The 23,804-nt window shown below is 44.6% G+C and overlaps 1 protein-coding gene and 1 long non-coding RNA gene across 3 annotated transcripts in view; one reads left to right on the plus strand and one right to left on the minus strand.

The window, feature by feature from the left end:
* The window catches only part of PTPRJ (protein tyrosine phosphatase receptor type J), a 200,667-nt gene that overhangs the window by 173,284 nt on the left and 3,579 nt on the right, over positions 1 to 23,804 (minus strand). Inside the window, exon 1 of one of the 2 annotated variants that reach the window (XM_037838475.1) lies at positions 7,721 to 8,208. The exons of the other annotated variant lie outside the window; for it this stretch is intronic. Coding sequence (XP_037694403.1) covers positions 7,721 to 8,164 — 444 coding nt within the window. The 5' untranslated portion in view covers positions 8,165 to 8,208. Of the gene's footprint in view, positions 1 to 7,720; positions 8,209 to 23,804 lie in introns of those variants that run through there. 2 annotated transcript variants of the gene reach the window in all.
* Positions 6,794 to 23,804, plus strand: part of LOC119536031 — a 28,814-nt gene continuing 11,803 nt past the window's right edge. Inside the window, exon 1 of the long non-coding RNA XR_005217345.1 lies at positions 6,794 to 7,010. This is a non-coding gene — a long non-coding RNA (uncharacterized LOC119536031). The remainder of the gene's footprint in view (positions 7,011 to 23,804) is intronic.

Genomic DNA, 23,804 nt, shown 5'->3' on the forward strand with positions numbered 1-23,804 from the left:
ATTATGTATGAACCAAACTAGGGAACTCAACTGCCCAATTCACCTCTTGTATGCTAATTCTAAATTTGAGTAATTTTTAAAACTGAGATTCACAGTGAATGTACATTAATAATGTGCAAAAGACAGATGACACCTAAAGTGGGCAAGTCCTTTACAGTCACTCTGAGCCACACCTATTAAACAGGAATAACACAATAAACTCACAGGGATGCTGGAAGGACCGAATAAGCTCCTATATGTTAAAGGGTCTTGTAAACTGTAAGGTTTAAAAAAAATTTTTTGTTTAATTTGTTACATAGTAAATTATGCCACTGTCCCAGTAAAACAAGTTGATAATACAAGAGCTGACATCTTTTGAGGGTTAATTTCATGCTAAGCTCTTGTCTTGCAGATCTACTTAAGTCTTCCACAATGACCCTATGGAGTAGGTATTCTTGTGCTCCTGTTTTACAGAAGAGGACAAGGGAGGCTCCGAGCATTTAGACTTGGCCCAAGATCACACAGCCAGGAGGCGGAGGAGTCACGTCTATCTCACTCCAAAGCCTGGCCTCTAAACCCTGGACAGCACTCTCCCTCCACACCCAGAACAAATCTCGCCACAGTCTCCAGTGCCCAGCCTGGGGACAGGACCGCCAGAGGGGTCCACTCTCACTGGGGAAAGAACTCTCACAACTAATGACAGAAAAAGGCGATGGCCCCCCCACCCCACAGCAGGAAATGTAGGATCACCTTGCTGCCAGGGAAACAGGTGGTACCGTCATCAGAGATTCACTCAGCCCTCCCATCTCCTGCAATTCGAGCCAAGGATTATGTCTTTAAACTTTCAGTTGCAGGCTTAAAATAACTCCTTTTGGTCCTACAGAAAATGTACGGAGACAGGAGAGGTAGCCACAGCCAGAGATGATCAGGTCACAAGATAAAGAGAAATACTCAACCTAACCCAAAGAGGACCCCGTTTTTTCAAGGAATCTGGTCAATATCCGTATGGTCTTTAGGGCTAGAACCACAATGGCCACACTTGCATCACACACTGTCGTCATCTGTCCTTGATTTATTCAATTACACACTACTCAGTCAAAGAGAAATGCAATTTTAAATTGTGCTCACTGAGACGTATACACACTGCACCATTGTCCATCCTACATTGTACATTTTTAATAGATATATGCATACAAACCATTGTAGACAATTTAAGAGATTTTTGCAGCACAATTCTGACTATTCATAATATGGCCCTAAATTTGCCCTAAATTTAGAATCTAACTTGGTATTTTTAAATGTTGTTCTTTAATTTTTCTACCCATTTACAAGGAACTTTAACATAATCTGATCTCACTTAACCTATCCTATTACCCTGTGTGAGAGGTATTCCTATTAATAGATTTTAGAGACGTGAACACCAAGGATCTGAAAGGTTCAGGCATCCACCCAAGATCACACAGCAGGTAGGTGATGGAGCCAGGATTCAATCCAGGCAGTCTGCCTCCCAGTTCTGTCCTCTCTCCACCATCCCAAGGGTCTGATTTATTTCTGAGCCCCTAAAGATCAAGAGCTGCATCTAAAATAGTTGGAAAATATATATATTTGCAACACAAATGAGGGCCAAAGGACTAATTTCCTTAATTTCCAAAGAGTTCGTACAAATCGATAACAAAAAGACAGCCTTTTTTTTTTTAAAGGGCAAAAGAAATGAACAGGGAGTTAACCAAACAAAAGAAATACAAATGGTCCAAAACCTAGGAAAAAGATGCTCAACCTGCTCATGACTAAAGACATAAATAAAAGTAACAGGATACAATTTTTCATTTCTCAGTCTAGCAAAGATTTTTAAATTGTTTAATTAGTCCCCAATTAAGGTAGAGATATGGAGAAACAGCACCCTCAAAATTTGTTGGTGAAAGTACAAACTGGGGTAACATTTCTGGAGTACAATATATCAATAAGCTATCAAAATTCTAAATGCATGTACCCTCTAATCCAGCAATCCCATGACCATAAATTCATCCTATGGATATACTTGGGAAGGTCCGAAGAAATATGCAAAGATACTCTCTGAAGGATATTTCTACGGGAGAGGGGGGGGAACACCAACAACGACTAAATTGTCCTCAGCAGCAGACTGGTCAAATAAATTACAGTAAATCTACACATCAGAATACTAGGCAGTCATTTAAAAAATGACTCAGCTATAGGTACAGATATGAAACAACCTCCAAGATAATTGAGGAAATTAAAAGACTAGGTAGAAAAATGTATTTATTACATTCCTTTAATGTAACTTTTTTTAAGAAAACTGACTATATAGCTATCTGTGTATATTACATAGAAACATTTTTTTCCTGGAAGGAAATGCAAAGAAATCCAATGGTTATCTTTGATGAGACCAACTAATACTTTTCCAACCTTATACAGTATAGGATTGGAGGGTTTTTTAACCTGAGCTTCATGAACTATTTTAATGAGTCTACAAAACTCCTGAAATTAGGTACAAAGTTGTAAATACGTGCATCCCTTTTGGGGCGAGGATTCTGTAAGGGGTCTTACATCCCCCTACCCCCAAAAAATTAAGAACACTATGCAATAGAATCCATAGTGATGCTATGCTTCAATATTCACTCACTCCTTTACTCAGGAGCCCTGGAATAACACTGGGCACAGGCACGCAGAAAAATGTCACCCCTTTCCTACCATGGAGAAGCAGATTAAGTTTGATGGCATAACATCGACATTGTTTGCTCAAGCCTCAAAAAAGGCAACAGGGTATATCTTCCCTCTGACAGGAAGAAGGAAAAGTGGAACTGAAAATTATTTGCATGTTTAAAATTAGACCTTCTGTGGGAGCTGACACTACTTAACTCTCAAAATGCACCACAACCACCACCACCACCCCCCAAGGGCTGTGTTATTACCATCACCCCTAGCCCAGCATTTACATGGCATGGAAAGTCTGAGGCAGTAGGAGGGCTACAACTATCGCTAATAAGGAAGTAATAACAAATCTCCTACAGCTCCTATCCTCTGAGAAATCTCCAGAAATGCCTCTGGAAAGCCACCTGAGGTGGGTTAGAATTGCCATGGACAACTCTGGTCTAAGATACCTGCCACTTGTGGGGTTCTCCACTTAGGGACTCTCTCTGCCCTTCTCATCGCCACTTCCCTTTTCTGGCAAATCCAGTGCCTGTCCTTTCCTGAAGGGGAACCAGGATGTCAGCCTCACGGCCTACATCTGGGGTTATCTGGGGGTGATTTCTGTAAGATTCATGAAGCCAGGTCATCTCGCTTATTCACCAGCAGGGTCTCCAATGGCTGCCCCTTGCCCATTATATATACTAAATTTAAACAATTTATCACCTTTAAACTTTTTGCTATAATCACATCATACTAGTATAATTATTCATTCAATATTTTTCTTTAAATCAACTCGTGATTAAATTCAAACAAATTTCTACCTATAAAATCATGGACTTGATATACAACTTTTTTTTTTTACCAATATACACTAAAATAAATAACATTATTAAAGAAATGAACCATTCTGTTACTTGAGCTAAGTTCATCTTATTCTGGGTTATTCCATACAACTCTTTAGGAAACGCTGCCATTGCAAACGTTTGATGAACAAATGATGTGAAGCCCCACTCCTTCCTAAGTAACAGTAATCACAACTAGCAGGTTAATTGTGCTTTAGATTTTACATAGTTCCTCTTCTGTCTTATTTGATCCTCTCAACCACACAGTGAAGCAGGAAGTATCAGTCCCCATTTTCCAGATAAGGAAATGAAGAGTCACAGGGGTTAAGTGACTTGTCCAAGTGTATGTAGCTAATAAATGGCAGAGCCAGGACCCGAACCCAGGTCTTTCAATACCAGACCTCATTCTCTCACCACAAGCTTGCCTAGTAAACCATGCTCCCAAGGAAACAGAAGCAGGAAACCGGATACCTGGGTTGTCCACATTGCAAACAGAATCAATCCTACAACCTCTGGGATGCAGAGAACCCAAAATGACTCTCTACCCCTCGCCACCAAAGTCTGACACCTCATCTCTTATTTGCATGCTATGAAAACCCTCTCTAAAAAATATAACTTTTTACAGCATGGGACAATAAGCAATCCAGGCAGTGGAGACATCAGACCTGGCTCTGCCATATATTAGTTTTTGAATCGTTGGTGAGTTCCAAGCTCAGTTTTCTCTCAGATAAAACTGCAACATGAATGGCACCTACCTCTTAGTAGTTCTTAAATGGTCAAATGAGATAATGTGGCAAAGCCCTTAGCACAGTGCCTGCCACATACAATGTTACCTATTAATTATATTATCAGCAGCAGCATGTTAGAAGGGAAATTTACACAGAAAAAAAAAAAAAAAAAAAAAAAAGCCTTTTACTTGGCCATCTGGTCACTCAAAATAATTCCTCTGGCCAAGAAGTAAATGAACTAAGAAGTAATTACTGGTGATGCTCAGACTAAACTCAGGCCTACGGTCAGTCAGCAACTCTGCCTCAGCCTCAATCGCAAGCAAAAATTACTTTTAGGAACTAAATAGCCTCTTTGCTGACCGAAATTGCTCAGTTGGGAGCCAGGATTCTCTCTGCTTAGGAAAGCTTGGGTATTCCGTGGTTATCTTTATCTGTGGGGCTGAACTTGAAATCAGCTTAAAGTCACAGTCTAACCATAAAAATCCATTTGCTGTGTTTTCTTAAACTGTCTGCAAACAAAACATAATTGTTTGGATTTTCCGTTGTTGTTTTGAAGCAAAACAAAAATATTTAAAATCACCCATTAGAGAATTTAACGAGCCGTTTAAAGAGGAGTCAAAATATTTTCTGTACTCTAGATGAAGCAGGTAGGTAATCAGGATTAAGGATCAGCTATAATAGATAATAAACCCAAACAGTTATTATTCATCAAGAAACAAAAAAAACACAAAGAAAAAGCAAATCTGAAATACCGGAAGACCAAAAAAAACAGCTCAGTCACTGCTTTTCTTCATTTTTTATCTTAATGCAGCATTATCAAGCTAATTTCTTAAAGGAATCTATCAGAACTACATTTCTTAAACAGAAGAGGCAGGGGGAAAAATCATTTTGTCACACCACCTAAAACATACACAGAAACCACTATAACTGCACAAAAATAAAATGCTACAAGGAGTGAAGTCAGACATAGCAACCAGCAAAGTCTCCATGTTGGAATCATCTCATCCTCCAAGACTACTTCCTGTCTTGGATAATGGGAATGAATGAGATGTCAGGTTCAAAAATTCCTTTTCCAGACCTACTAAACACGGAGTCTTGCATCATCTCAGCTTTCCAGCTTCCACAACTGCCCTCTTCAATGCCCAAACAGCTGCATCTCTTCCATGAGTGTCCATTGTCCGTTTTAAAACACTCAAACACCATTCGAGCCTCACAATACCAATCCAGTGTTAAGTGGGTACAGAAACCTGAGCCCAAATGCTAAGCCCAAAAGAGATACCAAGTTTCTCAAATGCACAAACTGAAAATATCTCAAATGGGATTCGATTTTGGAAAACTCATTTTATACCAATTTCAGGAGGCATTATTGTGTCTATGGTTAAAAGTAAGAATGAAGTGAAACATGGCATACATATATGCATCATGAAAATAGTAGGGACTGTCAGGAGGCCACGTTCTGGTCCTGCCTCGTCTACTATCTTGCCGGACAACTCAGCCCAGTCACTGTCTTCTCTAGGCCTCAAGACCCTCATCTAAAAAAATGAGGGGTTCGAACTATCTTTAAAGTCAAGTCCAACTCAAAAAATGCTCTGATTCCCCGAAACAGCCAATATGGAAAAGATGTGCCAAATATGATTTTGAAGATGCTTTTTCAGAGTCTTTTAGATTTTAAGAATGTCCAAAAATGAGAAATTAAAGAGGCTCCTCTTGAGTTTCTAAATAACAAACTGTAGAGGAAGGAAATACCTGAATGTGGGATAAGCGCAGAGTGGCAATATGCTAATGTAATATGAGGAAGGATTGGGCAAGAAATAAATTTACCCAAGCAACTTTTTGCTGATACAAAGCACAGCTAGCAACCACCATGGCTGAGGCCAAATAATAAATAAATAAATAAAGATAGATAGATCAAATGTATATCAAATTAAACTAAAAACTAAAGTTCAAGTATTTCTTTAGTATAAGCTTTGACACAACATATCTTTAATTATGGGTGGCTGTTTTTTTAAATCTCACAGACTGCTCTCCATGAAACTTCCTTACAGAGACAGGGAGGAGACCGCCAGTACCTTAACAATAATCCCTTCTGAATGTCTTTTAATGTTTACAAAGTTCTTTCGGAGGCAAATGGTATTACCCCTATCCCAGATGCTGTGAACCTAGGATGGAAGGAGACAAACACAAGCTCAAAGGTGAGGACTGGCCCAGGACCACTGCCTTCCATTCCCTCCAGAGCACCTCTAATAGTCTGCTGGGAAAACTGTAAGGGAACCCTGGCCACCAGAGCAATCCTGTAGGTGCCCAAGCCTTGTGGCAGCCCCCAGGCCTCAGCTCCCTCTGGTCGTGCCTGCTAAGCAACATTGCTTCCCCAAGGCTGTTTCTGCTCTCAGATAATCCTGCATTTGGGTTTGAAAAGTTTTCACTGAATCCAGGTTCCAACCCTCGCCAACAATTCACTTTGAAAGGAGGTTTCAAACATCACCTCCTTAGAGGTGGAGTCTGTACAAAACAAGCAAGATTTTCATCAGCAAACGGGCAGCAGGGCCCTCACCAGGCCATTTTCCATTGCGGGTTCAAGACCCTAACCGACTCCCAGAAGGCTGAGAGGCTGGCTCAGCTCCCAGCCGGACGGGCTGGTGACCGGGCTCTTTCAACTTCTCTCCCTCAGTTCCCTATCTGTGAAATGGGAACGTCCTCCAGCTGTCCTGCCTCACCCGCCCCTGCCCCCATGGGAATGCCACGAAGGGGAAACGGCGCTTTCAGAAAGGTCGGTCACCAAAACGTCAGACACAGCATTATCTGAAAAGCAAAGGTAAGAAAACAGGGCGGTGGCGAGAGAGACAACGCCCCCAAAGCACGAATCAAGCGCCCAGGGAATGAAGAACCTTCCCTGGGAAGATGACGCGAAGAGGGCCATCTGCCCCAAAGAGGGCTGGCAGGAATGAACGCCGGCTACTGGCCGCCCTTTCCCGGGGTTGGGAACTTTCCCCAGAAGCACTGCTGTCAACCCGAAGGCCCCGCTCCTCGCCCAGCCCTGCCCCGGCGCCCCGGGCCGCCGCCCCAGCCCTGCGGCTCGGCCCCTCGGGCCCCAGCAGGCCAGACCCGCTCCGCGTCGCCAACCCTCCGCAAACACGCCCCCTCCGGCCGCCTCGGGCGGGCGAGCCAGGCCCGCGCCGGCCAGATGTGACCAGCTCCGGGAAGGGCCGGGCCAGAGACGGTTTGGAGGGGGCCGGGTCGGCTGCGCGATCGCCCGTTCGGTGGCATGCACGGGGAGACTACAAGAACCCCGGATCCCGCGGCCTTTGCCCTAGAACTGGGCAGCCGTGAAAGGGGCTCGGTCGCCGGCATGTGAGGCCGGCCGGGAAACCCGCAAGCCCCCATTAGGAGGGGGGATCCGAAAACCAGGGTCCCTCAACACCTCCCCCGGAACCCCGCAGGCGGGGCACACCCGGGCAGGTGCAGGGAATGCCAGTCCCGCCCACACCCTCCTTGCCACCCGCCTGGGCCCACCCGGCAGCTCACCTGGCCCAGGCGCAGCAGCAACAACAGCGGCGGCAGCGCCCAGCGCAGCCGGGGAGAGCGCGAAGGCGGCTGCGCCTCCAGAGCCGCAGGCTTCATGTCCCGCGCGCCCTGGAACGTGCCCGGGACGCGCGAGTCGGGCCCCGCCGTGAGCCCGAGCCCGGGCGCCCTCGTCGCCGCCTCCAGCCGCCGCCTCCGCCTCCTCCTTCGCCAGTCCGTCCTCCTCGTCCCCGCTCCGCCTGCCCCGGGCTTCCCCGGGGACATGGCAGTGGTGGCGGCAGCGGCGGCCACACGGCGAAGCCTGGCGCGGCTACCGCGGGGGGATCGCGTCCCTGGGCTTACAGGGGTTTGGCGGGGCGGAGCGAGCGGCGCCCAACCCCCGCGCTGGGCGCCCCGGGCCCGGCTCCCGGGGCTCTCGTGGCTCCCGCTACCTCCTCCGCGCGTCATGCGGCTCGGGCTGCAGGGAGCCGCGGCGAGCGCTCAGCGCCCTCCCTCCCCCCTCCCCTCTGAATATTCATCGCTTCCTCCCGCCCCGGCCGGCCTGGCGGCAGCGAGCACCACCACCCCTCGCCGCCCTCCCGCCGCAGCCCCCGCCCCGCCGAGCCAGAGGGGCGGCGGGGAGGGGGCGGTGGCGCGCCTTGCGCGCACCCCGGCGGCTCCCCTCCGGCGGGCAGAGGAAGCGCCCCCGCCTTGCCTGCCCTCTCCGCCCAGCCCTCTCACATTCCTAGGACTTGGGACCCGGGACACGACTCTGCAGCTCTCACGCCAAGATCCCGCGCTCCTGTTGGCCCCAACCTCGGCCCGCTCCCGGGCTCCAGGTTTGGGTCACCAAATGTTGACTGAGACCCCTGCAGAAGGCAGAGCCAGGCCTGCGAGGGGGTTCTTGATCTGGCCGGTGCATAGGCTTGGGGATGCAGGAGCCCCGAAATTGTAGGCTGCATGCTGTGTGCTGTGTTCTCCCCGCCCCCATCCCGGGGCCAGAGAGGCAGTGAGCAGACGCTGAAGCTGGCCCAGTGATTAGGTCCCCAGCTCCGGCATATGGTAAACTTTCTTCTACTAGCTGTGTGACCTCGGGTGAGACATTTAACCTCTACGCCTTCCTAAGTCTGTGAGAGGCAGATATACTAGTACCTGTCTGCAGAGACTGGGCTGAGGATTAACACCAGGCCTGGCCCATAGTGGGGCTCAATAAGGTTAGTTCTTGTGATCGTTTTCATCCCATTAGCAAAAAGGTCCACGACCTTAAGGAGATTAGAGTTTCCTGCCAGATATTACTACTGTGCTCATTCACAAAGAAGAAAACTGAAGCTCTGGGAGTCTGCTAGACTTGCCCAAGAAGCAGCAGTGAGAGAAGGGGCCAAACCAGGAGTGGTGGGGAGAGAGATTAATTCCAACCAGGCAGGGCTGACACCTGAGCTGGGCTTTGAAGGCTGGGTTGAATTTCACCAGGCAGATGAGAGGTAACAGCATCTCAGAAGTGGGAGCAACTTGGCAAAAACCAGGAGGCAGATGCTTCAAGCTTGGCCTTCTGAGAATCAGAGAAAGGGAGGTTGGGGGCGGGGGGGTTCATATTTGGGGGAGATTTCAAAGGTAGAATAAAGAGTTGGGGCTGGACCCTATGTGCAGCAGGATGCAAACCACCAGGTGTCCAACACTGCCTCCAGGCACTCTTTTGGACCTCAGGTTCAGTTCACCACCTACAAGGTGGGAGCACACCTTCATGTAAAGGGTCTTGGGGTGGGGGTGAGGGGAATTCCCAGTCCACTGTATACACAGACAAGCACAGAAGGTAAAGGGACTTCACCTGTTGATTTATACACCTTGCCGTCTTTTGTTTAAACATTATGTAATTGTCATAATCCACAAAGAACTCTGCTCCTTCCTGCCTTCCCGGACAGAGGTTATTTAAAAGGCTTTCCTGTCCATGATACCCAGATAATAAAAGCCTGACTTGCTGCAGTTGCTACCAGGTCTTCGAGCTGCCCCAGATCCTCACAGACCCTACAGGCTAGACCCATCCTGACCTCCAAAGCTTCACCACTTAGATCTGCAAATGTCTCTGTGAATCCCTGCGGGCACTTTGTTTTCTCCTGGAGGAGATGTAGACCCATGCTAAGTATTGGTTGGAACCCAATTTCCCCACTGCAGGGTGATGAAACAACAATAACAGTCTTTTCAGGAAAGGGAGTTGCGACCTGAATAATAAACCACCTGTTCAGTCATAACCAAATCACAATGGATTAATGCCCTATATGAGGAATGACGTTAATCCCAAGTAGGTGTGTAAACTCCCTAAGGGCAGGGGTTGGGCCCACCTCACCCTGTTGCCTTGCAACACCACACTCAGTGCCTTGCTCATAGCAGGAACTCATCTGTTTGTACAGAGGGATGGTTGTGTAAATGAACCCAGGGGTACCATGGTGTGAAAATCCATTTTTCCACAGGGATAAATTAAAAAAGGATCATTTATTTTGCAAAAGGATTTAAGACTAGATTCTAGTTCAGGGGTCTCTTCCTTAGATGTCACCTCTCCTGGGACTGCTTCCCAGATGCCCAAGCCTGAGTTGGGTGGACTTCCCCCTCCAGGCTCCCAAAGCAACCTGTACTTAACCCTGTCTAACTTCAGTGTTGTAATTGCCTGTTTGTCTGTCTTCCTCACTGAACTGTAAGCAGGCCCCTTGAAGATCGGGTCTGCCTCTTGTTTATCATTGTATCCCCAGCACCTAGCAGACAGTCAAGTGGTATTCATTTAATTAAATTAATGAATTCCTTTGAATAGCAAACTAGGGTATTAAATATGTGCATGTCCCATCTCACACACACACACACACACACACACACACACACACACACAACAACCACCACAAATTCCATTTGCTAACAGCTTTTCGGGAATAAATCTACTGTGCAAAGCTCACATACATTCTCCTTGAGAATACAAAAGGATATCTGTCCTTTTAATCGTGTCCACCTTCAAGCAAGGGCTAAAGCTTCACTGAATATGGAGCCAGCTGCCTAGAGAATAAAAGGGCCAATGAAAAGGTTGGAGTGGAGAGTTCCTGGGTGCTGTCCAAAATTGCCTAATAGTATTCACCTGGGCTTGTTATAATACAGCTTCCCATGCCTTTCCTTAGACTACCGTGGGTGGGGTCTGGGAATCTGCATTTTTCACAAGCTCCTCGGGTAATTTTTGCTATCAGGCAGGACTGGGGGACACTCTTTATCCTACGAGTGGCCTACATTATGTCCCTAATAATAATCAGAGCCATTTCTCAAGTGCCTACTAGGTGCCAGGCACTACTCTAGGTACTTTGCATCCATTATTTCTACTCCTTATAACAACCCTTTAGAATAGGTGTCATTATCAATATTTTACAAATGAGGAAACTAAGTCTCAGAGAGGTTTAGTTACTCCTGCAAGGTAAAACAACTTCAGAGGGGCAAAGCCAGGATTTGAACCCATATCTATCTTGCTGCTATGCCATTCTACCCCTCTAATTGCTATGTGCAAATGCTTTAAACAGTTCTTCTATATGTTGGCTGTTATGATTACTTTTATTATTACTCTTTTCTGTCTCAGTTTCCATAATTTTAAAGTGGGAAGAAACAGAGGGTACAAGACTTTCTTCCTCACCCTCCAAGAATGGAGAACAGGCAAGGACAACCATGTTTAATGACAGGTCCACCACCCCCCAGGAGGCAGGCCTGCTGGGCACCAGCCTGGAACCAGGTCACTGGCCCCGCAGAGAGCCCATTCAGCCTGGCAGTCCTCAGTTTATTTTAAAAGCCACCATGAGCAAACCATTCTGCAAAGCCTTCCTAAGCAGAATGGAATGTTTCTTGTGAGTCTGATTAGCTAATGTTGCAGGCATGGCTGCCCTGAGACCTTCCTGCCTCACAGACTTGAATTAAATCGGAATGGAAAGGAAGACTTTCAGAAAGTTCTTTAAAAAAATTTTTTTCCAGTTCTTCTTTATAATAGTAACAGGATGTTTCCTGTGGACTAATGATCGGGCTGTGGTTAGAACTCCGTGTTTGTCCACCAGACAAACAGTTCCTTCCCAAACAGTGCTTAATCACCTGCCCATGCACGGAGCTGAGAATGCCTTAGCAGTGTCCTTTTTTTGTTTCTGACTTTAAGCATTTGCAGCATTAAGCATTTTTCTAATACTTTTCTCTCTTGTGTGTGTGTACAGATAGGAGGCAAAGTTTGACTTCCAAAGAGACAGTTGCATGTGACAGATTTTCAGCACAAGAAAGAAAATCTACGGTAGCCACATCAGAGTCTGGGAGAGCAGAAACGGTGTCGGTGTTGCTCTCAAGAGTCCCCACCCTTTCCCCCAGGACAGAACCAGGCAGAGGGTCTTAGGGTAACTGGAGGCATGGGGAGCCTGTGACAAAGAGACTTGGGGCCTGGCAGACAAGAAGCTTTTTGTCAAGGGCTTGAGAACAACTTCTGCACAAAGACCAGGAGTGGCAGCAGGGGGAAGGAGGCAGTCAAGCCTGCAGCAGAAACATCACCTCAAACAAAGAAAGGGCCGAGAGAGGCTTAAAGACAAGAAGAGGGAGAGTGAGCATGAAGCCCAGGGTCCCAGGGCTTCTTGGCAGCTGGGTCCTTCCAGGCTTGTTAAAATTTTTTTTTTAATTTTTAAGATTTGAAAGATATGTTCTTTATTTTCAGGTTTTAAAAAAATTTGTAATCACGCTGCACTGAATATACAGGACACCTAGGGTAAGAAATGAACTTGGAACAATTGTGTCATGTGGAATCTTCCTGGCATGGAATAAAGTACCCTGCAATCTAATTAAACAAATAAAAATTGTAAATGGTAATATATTTAAATTATGTATATAGAGGATAGATAAATGTATATAGAGATGAGATATTAGACAGAAATATGCTTGAGCTTTACTTATTAACAATACAGTGTAGTGGGTATGAGGAAGGACTATGGAGTCAGTTGCCTGAGTTCAAATCCTGGTCCTACCATTGATTAGCAGTGCGACCCTGGACAAGTTACTTATCTCCTCTGTACCTCAAATCCTCGTCTATAAATGAGGCTGTTGATGATAACATCTTCCTCATAGGATTGTTATAACCATTAAAATAGTTAAAGGCCCCAGAATACTACCTGGACTATTGTAAATACTATGCCAGTGTTTGCTGTTATTAAAATATCTTTTTGAGCACATGATAAGATTCTCAACATTGTTAGTCATCAAGGAAATGCAAATCAAAACCACAATGAGATACCACTTCACACCCACTAGGATGCCTATATTTAAAACTGGAAAGTAACAAGCATTGGCAAGTATATGGAGAAACTGGAACCCTTGTGTTTTTCTGGTAGGAATGTAAATTGCAACAGCCACTGTGGGAACCAAGTTGGCAGTTTCTCAAAAAGTCAAACGTAGAATTATCATATGTCCTGGCAATTCCACTCCTAGGTTTATACTCAAAAGAAATGGAAACAGGGACTCAGATACTTTTGTACACCAATGATCATAGCAGCATTATTCACAATAGTCAAAAGGTGGAAAAAACACAAGTATCCGTTGGCAGATGAATGGATAAAGAAAATGTATATACATGCAATGGAATATTATTCAGCCATAAAAAGGAATGAAGTGCTGATATGAGCCACAACATGGGTAAACCTTGAAAGCACTATGCTAAGTGAAATAAGCTGGACACAAAAGGACACATACTGCATAATTCCACTTGTATGAAACATCTAGAATAAGCAAATTCATAGAGACCGAAAGTAGATTAGAGGTTACCAGGGGACAGGGGGAGGAAGAAGGAGAAGTTGATGCTTAATGAGTTCAGAGTTTCTGTTTGGGGCAATGAAAAAGTTTTGGTAATGGATGGTGGTGGTAGCAGCACAATACTGTGAATGTAAGTAGTGCCACTGAATTGTACACTTAAAAATAGTTAAAATGGCTAATTTTATGTGATAAATATATATTACCACAATAAAAAAATTTTCTTGGTAGATCTGAGGCAGGATGGTTTGGTGAGAAGAGTCTGTGCTTTGGATTAGATGGTCTTGGGTTCAAATTTGATGTACTTGCTACAGAACTTTGGCCTCCATTTCCTCATATACAGAATGGGATGATAATTTATTGACCTCAGATAGTTGTTGTGAAGATAAAAGGACATGACACGTGATGTGCCTGGCATATACTCCAGGAGACTCAGGTGGTAAAGGCATAGTAATTGATGGAAAGAAAAGGAGATTGCGAGTCAGAACCCTAGGCCTCCATTCACTGGATATTACACAGACAAGTCACTCCTCTCTGGGCTTAGTTTCTAGTTGTGCAAAATGTAGGTTAGATTAGCGTATCAGTCAGGAAGGGCTAGGATATGCTATGGTAACAAACAACCCACACACACCCACACAAATCCGGTGACTTAAAACAACAAACGTGCATGTCTTGTTCTCACTGCATGTTCACCACAAACGGGTTGGGGGCTGTGCTCCACACCATCCCCCAACTCCAGGACCCAGTCTGCTGGAGCAGCCACTAATTGAAACATCGCCTGCTGCTGTGGCAAAGGAAAAGAGAGCTTTGGAGGGTCTTGAACCAGCAATTAAATGTTTTAGCCTGGAAGCGCTGCCCATTTATTTGGCTCACAACCCATTAACCAATACCAGTCACACAGCTCCACCCAGCTACAAGAGGGCAGGGAAGTACAATCCTTCCATGTGCCAGAAAGCAGTGGCAGAAATGTCTGGTGAACAGCACCAATGATCATCACAATTAGACAGTCTCTCCAATCTTGCTTCAAAGTGTGCTCCACAGACCAGCAACAATAACAGCCCCTGGGAGGTTGTAAGAAATGCACAATTTCTGGCCTCACCCCAGACCTACTGAATCAGAATTTGCATTGTAACAAATGGCCAGTCGATGCCTATAAACATTAAAGCTTGAGAAGCAGTGCCTACTCTATTGGGTAGAGCTGGTTAGCATGCTTGTTCCTGGGCCACCCCCCAGAGACTCAGAATTAGAATTGGGAAGTAGAGCTCAGAAATCTGCACTAAGAAGCACATAGGTGATTCAGATGCAGTTAGCTTCCCCCAGCCATACTTTGAGAAAATACTTTGAGGTTGGTTCTGAGTCTGTGGAATTTTTTTTTCTACGAAGCAAAGATAATTAGAAAAGTCCTTGATAACCACGGGTAAGCAGAGTACCTTGGAGAGTTTCCTTTTACTTGCCTAGAAACTGTAATCCAAGATAGGGAGGGAGCGCAAACCCTAAGAAAATATCTACTGCCATTATTATAGCTAATTATATACCAGGCTCTGTGCCAGCTCCTTTACACACTTTCTCTCATTTAACCCTGACACAATCTTGTGCCACAAACCCTCTCACAATCCCCATTTTATGGCTGCAGAAGCTAAAGCGTATGTGCTATGAGTTTAAGTAACTAAGAACTTGCTCAAAGACACACAGGAGGCAGGAGCAGGAGGCAGACTCCAAAGTTTGTGTTAACCACCACATGATCTACTTCCCAGGATGGGCATCCCTAGCCTAAGGAGGTCCCCCTGCAGAATTTTTTCCCCACAAGGACGTTCAACCTTCAGCCTCTTGCCTAGAGCAGCATTATATGATTCCCAGGAATGCCCCACATAAACACAATAAATGAATGATTTCAAGACAGGGACATATAGACAAAACCCTTCTCTTCTCCATTCTGATTCATCTGCCACCATCATTTGCCTCTGTCATTGACATTTTCATCAGGCAATTTTTTCTGAGCCTTGAATCCACTCTGCTGAAAGATGCTGCCACTATTCTCAGGGTTTATCATTCTGAGATTGAGAAAAATGCAAAATATAACACGTGGAAAAAAAAGCATGGAAACTGCCAGTTTGGATAAATTATGTCCCTCCAAAAAGCCATGTTCTTTAATGCAATCTTGTGGGGGCAGATTTATTAGTCTTTTGATTAGGGTTGAAACTTTTGATTGAGTGTTTCCATAGAGATGTGACTCACCCAACTGTGGATGGTACTTTTGATTGGATTATTTCCATGGAGGTGTGGCCCTGCCCATTCAGAGTGATTCTGATTAGTTCACTGGAGTATTTAAGGGAGAAGCTAAGAGCCAAAACAGACCCAGATGCTTGCTGATGCTTAGAGATGCTTGGAGATACGGACATTTGGAGATGCTAAGCTAAGAGATGAAGCCCAGAGTTTGCCCTGGAGAAGTTAAGAGAGACCCAGAGAAATTTGGAGAAAGCCATTTTGAAATGCAACCTGGCAGCAAAGGAACAGCAGACACCAGCCACGTGCCTTCTCAGCTGACAGAGATATTCCAGATGCCATCATCCATTCTTCAGTAAAGGTATCCTCTTGTTGATACCTTAGTTTGGACACTTTTATGGCCTTAGAACTCTAAATTTGTAAGCAAATAAATCCTCTTTATTAAAGCCAATCCTTTTCTGGTATTTTGCATAACGGCAGCATTAGCAAACTGAAACAGAAGCTATCCACTCCATCTGTTCATTCTACAAATGAAGAAACCAATGAAGAGGCTGAGGCTCAGAGAGTTTAAGAGACTTGCTAATGGCAACAGAGATGATCTAGAAATCAGCAGCACTTTAGCAGTAAGGCTTCTGACCTATGATCTGCTCACTCTCTCGCTCTCTGTGACTAGCAGGAAAGAAAATAAGATCCCCCTAATCTGGGCCCCTGCCCTTCCCAGCAGACCTCCATTAATTTCTGGGCTATCAAGAAACATAAATATGCTTGCTTTAACCAAGCCTTGAAGTTTGCAGTCACCAAAGATATACAGAATACAAGGCGTTTTTGCCTTAAGCCTCTGGGCCCTGGGAAAGCAAACTGGACTGAGCTGATTCTGGGCTTGGTTCTGATTTGGCCACCATCCAAAGCTGAGAAATCCAGCAGAGAGAAGGATTTTGCAGACCAGCTGCAATCTAGCAGAGTGGATGATCCATGTTGCAGTGTGGATGAGGCTACAGCAGGTGTCCCCAGTGCCTTGGCTTTTCCTGTAAAGTTTGACTTGTCTCACTATGGTCCCCACTGACAATCTGGAAGCTCAGAAATCATCCAGGAACATGGTGGATCTTTTTTATGTCTAAGTACAAAAATGAAATAGGTGCTATGCCTGGAGCAAGATATCCACACAGCAGGACCATAAACCTAAACAGGGCAGAGCAGCAAAAGGATCCTGCCTGATTCCTTAACTCGCCCTGGCACTTGTTACCTGGGAGGGTCCCTGGTGCCCTGCCTCCTGGCCCTTCAGCACCAACCGGAGACAGACACGCTCTCTTCACACCTGGGCCATGTCTAGTGTTAGCCAGACAACTTGAGCTTCAACTCTCAATGCTGGAAGAGAGGTTAGAGGTCAGGCATTCAACTTCTGATTTTATAGATGAATAAACTAACAGTCTCCAAAGAAGGACAATGACTTGTCTACGGTCATGGAGAAGTTAAAGGAAGAGTCAGAACAGGGACAGGATGGAAGGTGGAATATATATAGGCATATACACAGACCACAGGCACACCCAGTTTTATACCATTTGAAAGTTTACAGAGTTCTTTCATTTACGATCAAAATATTTTAACCTCTCAGGCACAGGTTCTGATGAATCAAGATGGACACCAGCTTATGGCCTTACAAACATGAACGCAGTTGGCCCTCTCAACAACCCAGAAAAGTGGGAACTGTTACTATTCTCAGCTTACAGATGAGGAAATGGATACTCAGCAAGATTGACATTTAGTCCTGTTCACTGTCTCAGGGAAGATTTGTGTTTGCTAGTTTGCAGGTTACAGAGGTAGTTTAAGCAAAACAGGAGGCTTTATTACGCGCATACTGGAGTGTGTCATAGATCCCCAGAACTGGAATGTAGCAGGGCCTCCACGCGCCCAGTAGCAAAACTGGAAAGCCACCAGGATCCCATGGTTGTTTCTCTTTTTCTCTGCCCATCTGCTTCTTGCTTCCCTCCTACAGGCCGCCCTTCTCAGCATCGCTTGTGCTCACCTCTCCAGAATTTCCTTACCTCTCTATCAGGTTTACAACAACTCCTAGTCCATTTCAAATCCCAATTCCCAGAGGGACTGTGGCCCAGTATAGAGCCCATGCCCAACCCTGGTGCAATCAATGCAGCAGAGGAGACAGGGTTATATTGTATAAAATGGCTACCAAAGATCACCCCCACTTTGGAGCAGTTTCATAGACAGGGGTGGCAGTGAGCTAAGCAGACACCCTAAAGATTGTCTACTATGAGCACACAGGATACGCAGAGCCGGGCTCAGACCCTGGTCTCTGTAGTCTCAGAACAGAAACGCTCTTTCCATGGGTTCACCAATTCCTCTTTTTCCAAGTCCACATCCAAATTGAAGGCTACTCACTCTGCATTAATCCTTGGAAGCCAAGGGCATCCCTGTCAACCTGGAAGAAGAGAGCATGCACTCATTCTGAGGGCTGAGATTCAATTCTGGCTGTTGCTAGATCTCCTGCAAGCAGATAAATGGAGATCCCTTGATTGATTCCTGAGGACACTGATGAAAGGGGACCGGAAAGTAAATGAAGGATAAAACCTGCCTTCCACCATGGAGACACAGAATCCTGCCTGTGCCAAGCCCCCTGGTTGTCAGATCCCTCTCTTTGGGGGCCAAAGAGTGGTGGCTGGCCCTGTGCAGGAGGATTGCACAGGGTCATGGTGGGTGGAGGGAATGTCTGCAGGGAACCTCGAAATCAAAGGCCTGCCCAGAGCCAGGCAGGAAGCTGGGGTCAATGAGCCAGAGGAGGGCAGCACAAAGGGCCAGATGCTGATAATGAAAGGCAGGGTGTGTGGCCAAGAAAAGAACCCAAAAGAAGGGGGAGAGAGGGTGAGCAGGGAATGGATGCCAGCCACACTGCTGTCCACCTCCCTGCAGAGGTCGTCTGGAGCTGGCCCTAAGGACAATAGGGGTATGGGGCATGGGAAATGCACACATTACCGGTGAGATTGGAAACCAACCCATCTCTCTGGAGGCGATTTGGCAATATGTATTAAAAGCCTTTAATAATAAAAATAGTAATAAAAATAATGGCATCTACTTTACCCCATAAAAATTCACTGCTTGCAATTTGTCCTAAGAAAAGAATTGTAACTGTCTGTTTTGATCACTCTTGTTTCTCCACTGCCTAGAAAAGAGCATGGTACACAGTAGATACTCGGTGAAAAACTGCTGAATGGACGATTGAATAAATGATATATGCACAAAGACAGATAAATGCAAGGATGCTTGTTGCAGCAGCAGATTTGAAACAACCTGAATTTCCACCAATAGGGGACTGGTTAAAAAAATTAGGGTATGGCCACACAACAGAATATTTGACAGATGTTAAAACTGATGGCATAGATTTCTATTTATTGCTTTGGAAGAATATTCTCAATATTTAGTTGGGTGAAAAATCAGGATAAAAATAATCCCATTTTTACATAGGGAAAAAATATTTTAATGTAGGCATAGACAAAAGTTAATAATGCACCCAAATGATAATGAGATTTTAGATCATTTTAACACTTTTTCTTAGTTTATTTCCATTTTCTAACTTTTCTACAATGACCATATGTTACTTGTATAACTAAAAATAATAGGAGAAAGAAATTAATACATGAAAATATTTCTTATAAAAAAAGTGTGAGGTAGGCAAATACCTTCTGTGGTAAGAAGCTCACTACCATATACCCTCACTGTCCCCATGGAGGGTGCCCTTCTCCAGTCCAAACACCATCCCTGCTTCTGAACTCCCATAACAATTTATACTTAGATATTCGTTATGGGTTTAGTGGCCTGTCTCCCCTACTAGACCAAGAACTCCAAGAGAGCAAGAACCTTATCTGTCCTCTTTACTATGTTTCCAGTGGCTAAAACAGCCTGACACTTGGTAGATGCTCCATCAATCCATATTTGCTGAAGGAATGAACGAATGAATGACTAAGCTTCCAATACAAGGCAGCAGCCACTGTTATGCCAGTGGTTCCCAGGGCCTGAGGTGTGCAGTGGAAGGGGGCAGCCTTGGGAGTTGGCATGTAACCCTGTGAGTGTTGTGCCCCAAGTCCTGCCATCCCCACCCAACAGAGTCCTACATACATGCCTCTCTACCACCCACACAATTATGTCCTTAATGTTTTCCTATAAACTAACCCACTTTTTAAAAAGAAAGCCTGTTAGCCTCATCCTAAGTAAGCATCTCCATGATATCATAGCTGGGATGTGCTGGTTATATTTTTCCAATCCACTTAAAATAAATGCATATTGGAAAAAAAAAAAAAGACTGAGGTGGGGCCAGGTGGGAAATGAATACAAGTAATCAGTCAACAAATGATTTGGGAGCACCAGCCATGTGTGGCGCCAAGAGCTTTAGCAAGTACCAGGAAATGGAAGGCAGTTTCTCTGCCCTCCAGGAGTTGACGGTGTGATGCAGCAATCACAGGGGAGGGTGTGAGACGGCCGCAAGCTGATGGTGACACTACTGTGGACACCTGGATTACCAGCAACCTTTTGCTCCCCCACTACCTGTGGGCATGTGACCAGGGATGGTCTCAGAAAAGGCAGGGCAGGGCTGTGGATGGAGCAAGCTGGAGCGACACAGATGCAGCCAGAGTGACAGAGAACTAGAGCAAAGGCCAGGTGAGAGCCAGCAGTAAGAATTGAGTTTAACCAAAAAAAAGATTTTTTTAACTTGATTTGTGCTGGGCACCTACTATGTACTGTGCTAAGTGCTGGGGATACAGAATTGATCAAAACTAGCAAGGCCCCTGTTTTCATGAAGCTACAGTCCAATTCGGGGGTGGGGGGAGGGACAGATAATTTACCTGTCAATCAATAAATAAGCATAACAAGAAAAATGTCAGATAGTAGTAAGTGCTATTCATTTTGCTTATGTCAAAAAGTAAATGTCATGGGGAAAAATAATATAATGAATATCCATGGACCTATTATCAACATTTAATAATTCTTAACACTTTGCCATGTTTGATTCATCAGTTTTTCTGTTACTATTGGTGATGGTGGTGTGTTTAAAGAACAAATATCATGACATACCATCCCTAAATACTTCAGTATGCATCTCTAAAAAATGAAGACATTAGCACACCCAAAAAATTAACAATAATTCCTTAATATAATCAAATACTGTGTATACTCAAATATATATAGTTGTTCCCAAAATATTTTTTGTGGCTGTTTTTTCAAACTAAAAGCCAATCAGTTTCTACACATTGGGTTTGGATATTTTTACTTTTCACGTCTATGTCTTTGTCTATAGACATATCTCCATCATCAAAATGACTGGTCCCACATGTCACATATCCAGAAGAGGGAGGACACATCCTAGCCAGACCCAGCCAAAGGAAACCCAGGCTATAAGTTGATAGCAAACACTATCACCTGGTCTCCTCACATCCACTGAGAAGAGGTGACTGACTATAGATGAAATCTATAGCCTTGGAAAAAAAAACAAGGAAACCCTATATGCAAATCAGCCCTGTGTGAAAAGTACTAGACTCTTTCTCCCCTCACCTTTCGTGTATAATTCAAAGAGGCAATTGGATAGAATGGGAAGAACATAGGCAGATGAGGTCTCAAATCTGACTCCACATTGGGCAAGTTATTTCACCTCTTTGAGCTTCAGTTTCTTTATCTTTAAAAGAGGATAATACCATCTGTTGTGAGGGTGAAATGAATTAACTTATCAGAGTGTCTATCACAGTGCTTTAATTCTCTATAAAACTTGGAGTAGAAATTGCTACCTGATTATCAAACCCAGTTCCTGTTCTTCCTAGAGACACAGACTACATTTCCCAGCCTCCCTTGCAGCTAGGTATGGATAGGTGAACAAAGCTCTGGTGGTGGGATGGGAGAAAAAGTATGTTGTATAACCCACTTCCAGGCTTAGCTTGTAAAACCTTCTATGCAGGACCCTGCCTGCATAAAAGTGTCCAAACTAAGGCATCAACAATAGGGTACCTTCAATGAAGAACGGCCAATGGCGTCTGGAACACCTCTCGGCTGGGAAGGCACATGGCGGGCATCTTCTTCCTTTGGGAAGGCACATGGTGGGCATCTTCTTCCTTTGCTCCCAGGTTGTGGTTCAAAATGGCATTCAAAATGGAGTGTTTTGTCCTCTCTTAGCTTCCCCAGAGCGAATTCTGGGCTAGCATCTCCAAAGCATCAGCAAAAGTCTGCTTTCAATGTCTGTCTCCAAAATGTCTCTCTCAGCTGCAGCAGCAGTCTGGGCCAGTGAATGCTCTTTTTAAGGACTCCAATAAACTAATCAAGGCCCACACTAAATGGGCAGGGCCACACCTCCATGGAAATAATTGAATCAAAAATATCACCTATAATTGGTTGAGTCACATCTCCACAGAAACAACCTAAACCAAATATCCCACAAGATTGGATTAAAAGATCATTGCTTTGTGGAGGACATAATATATCCATACTGGTATACCACCTGTTGAATTGTCAGGAACTCCATGTGCCTGAATCCATGAATGACTGTGTGGAATAGAGTCCCTGCAGCTGACCCAGAACATCTGGTTTGAATTTTTTTAATGCAATTTTATTGAAATATATTCACAAATTATACAAGCATCCAGAGTGTACAAAAGTTGTTCACAGTATCATCATATAGTTGTGCATTCATCACCACAATCAATTTTTGAACATTTTTATTACTCCAAAAAATAAAAGTAAAAATAAGAATAAAAATAAAAGTAAAAAAGAACACCCAAAACATCACTACCCTTCCTCCCCCACTATTATTCATTTACTTTTCCCCCCATTTTTCTACTCATCTATCCATATACTAGAAAAAAGGAGTGTGAGCTATAAGGTTTTCACAATCACATAGTCATTCTGTATAAGCAATATAGTTATATACTCGTCTTCATGAATCAAGGCTACTGGATTGCAGTTCAACAGTTTCAGATATTTCCTTCTAGCTATTCTAATAAACTAAAAACTAAAAAGGGATCTCTATATAATGCATAAGAGTAGCCTCCAGAATGACCTCTTGACTCCATTTGAAATCTCTCAACCATTGAAACTTTATTTTTTCATTTCTCTTCCCCTTTTTGGTCAAGAAGGCATTGTCAGTCCTATAATGCCGGGTCCAGCCTCATCCCCAGGAGTCATGTCCCATGTTGCCAGGGAGACCCTCATCCCTGGGAGTCATGTCCCACATAGGGGGTTAGGCAGCAAGTATACCTGCCAAGTTGGCTTAGAGAGAGAGGTCACACCTGAGCAACAAAAGAGGTTCTCTGGGGTGACTCTTAGGCAGAATTTCAAATAGGCTTAGCCTCTCCTTTGCTGTAACAAGCTTCATAAGGGCAAGCCCCAAGATCAAAGGTTTGGCCTACTAAACTGGTAGTCCCCAATGCTCATGAGAATATCAGGAATTCTCCAGCTGGGGAAGTTTAACATTTCTGCACTTCTCCCCAGTCTCTCAAGAGGGCTTTGCCCAACTTGAAAGGTGAAATCACTGCCCTCCCCGCTACGTGGGATCAGACACCCAGGGGAGTGAATCTCCCTGGCAACGTGGAATATGACTCCCAGGGAGGAATGTAGACCTGGCATCATGGGATGGAGAACATCTTCTTGACCAAAAGGGGGATGTGAAAGGAAATGAAATAAGCTTCAGTGGCAGAGAGATTCCAAAAGGAGCCGAGAGGTCACTCTGGTGGGCACTCTTAAGCACAATTTAAACAACCCTTTTTAGGTTCTAAAGAATTGGGGTAGCTGGTGGTGGATACCTGAAACTATCAAACTACAACCCAGAACCCATGAATCTCGAAGACAATTGTATAAAAATGTAGCTTATGAGGGGTGACAGTGGGATTGGGAAAGCCATAAGGACCACACTCCCCTTTGTCTAGTTTATGGATGGACGAGTAGAAAAATAGGGCAAGGAAACAAACAAACAGACAAAGGTACCCAGTGTTCTTTTTTACTTTAATTGCTCTTTTTCACTTTAATTATTATTCTTGTTATTTTTGTGTGTGTGCTAATGAAGGTGTCAGGGATTGATTTAGGTGATGAATGTACAACTATGTAATGGTAC

This window comes from Choloepus didactylus, chromosome 6, assembly GCF_015220235.1.
Source record: "Choloepus didactylus isolate mChoDid1 chromosome 6, mChoDid1.pri, whole genome shotgun sequence".
Lineage (NCBI taxonomy): Eukaryota > Metazoa > Chordata > Mammalia > Pilosa > Megalonychidae > Choloepus > Choloepus didactylus.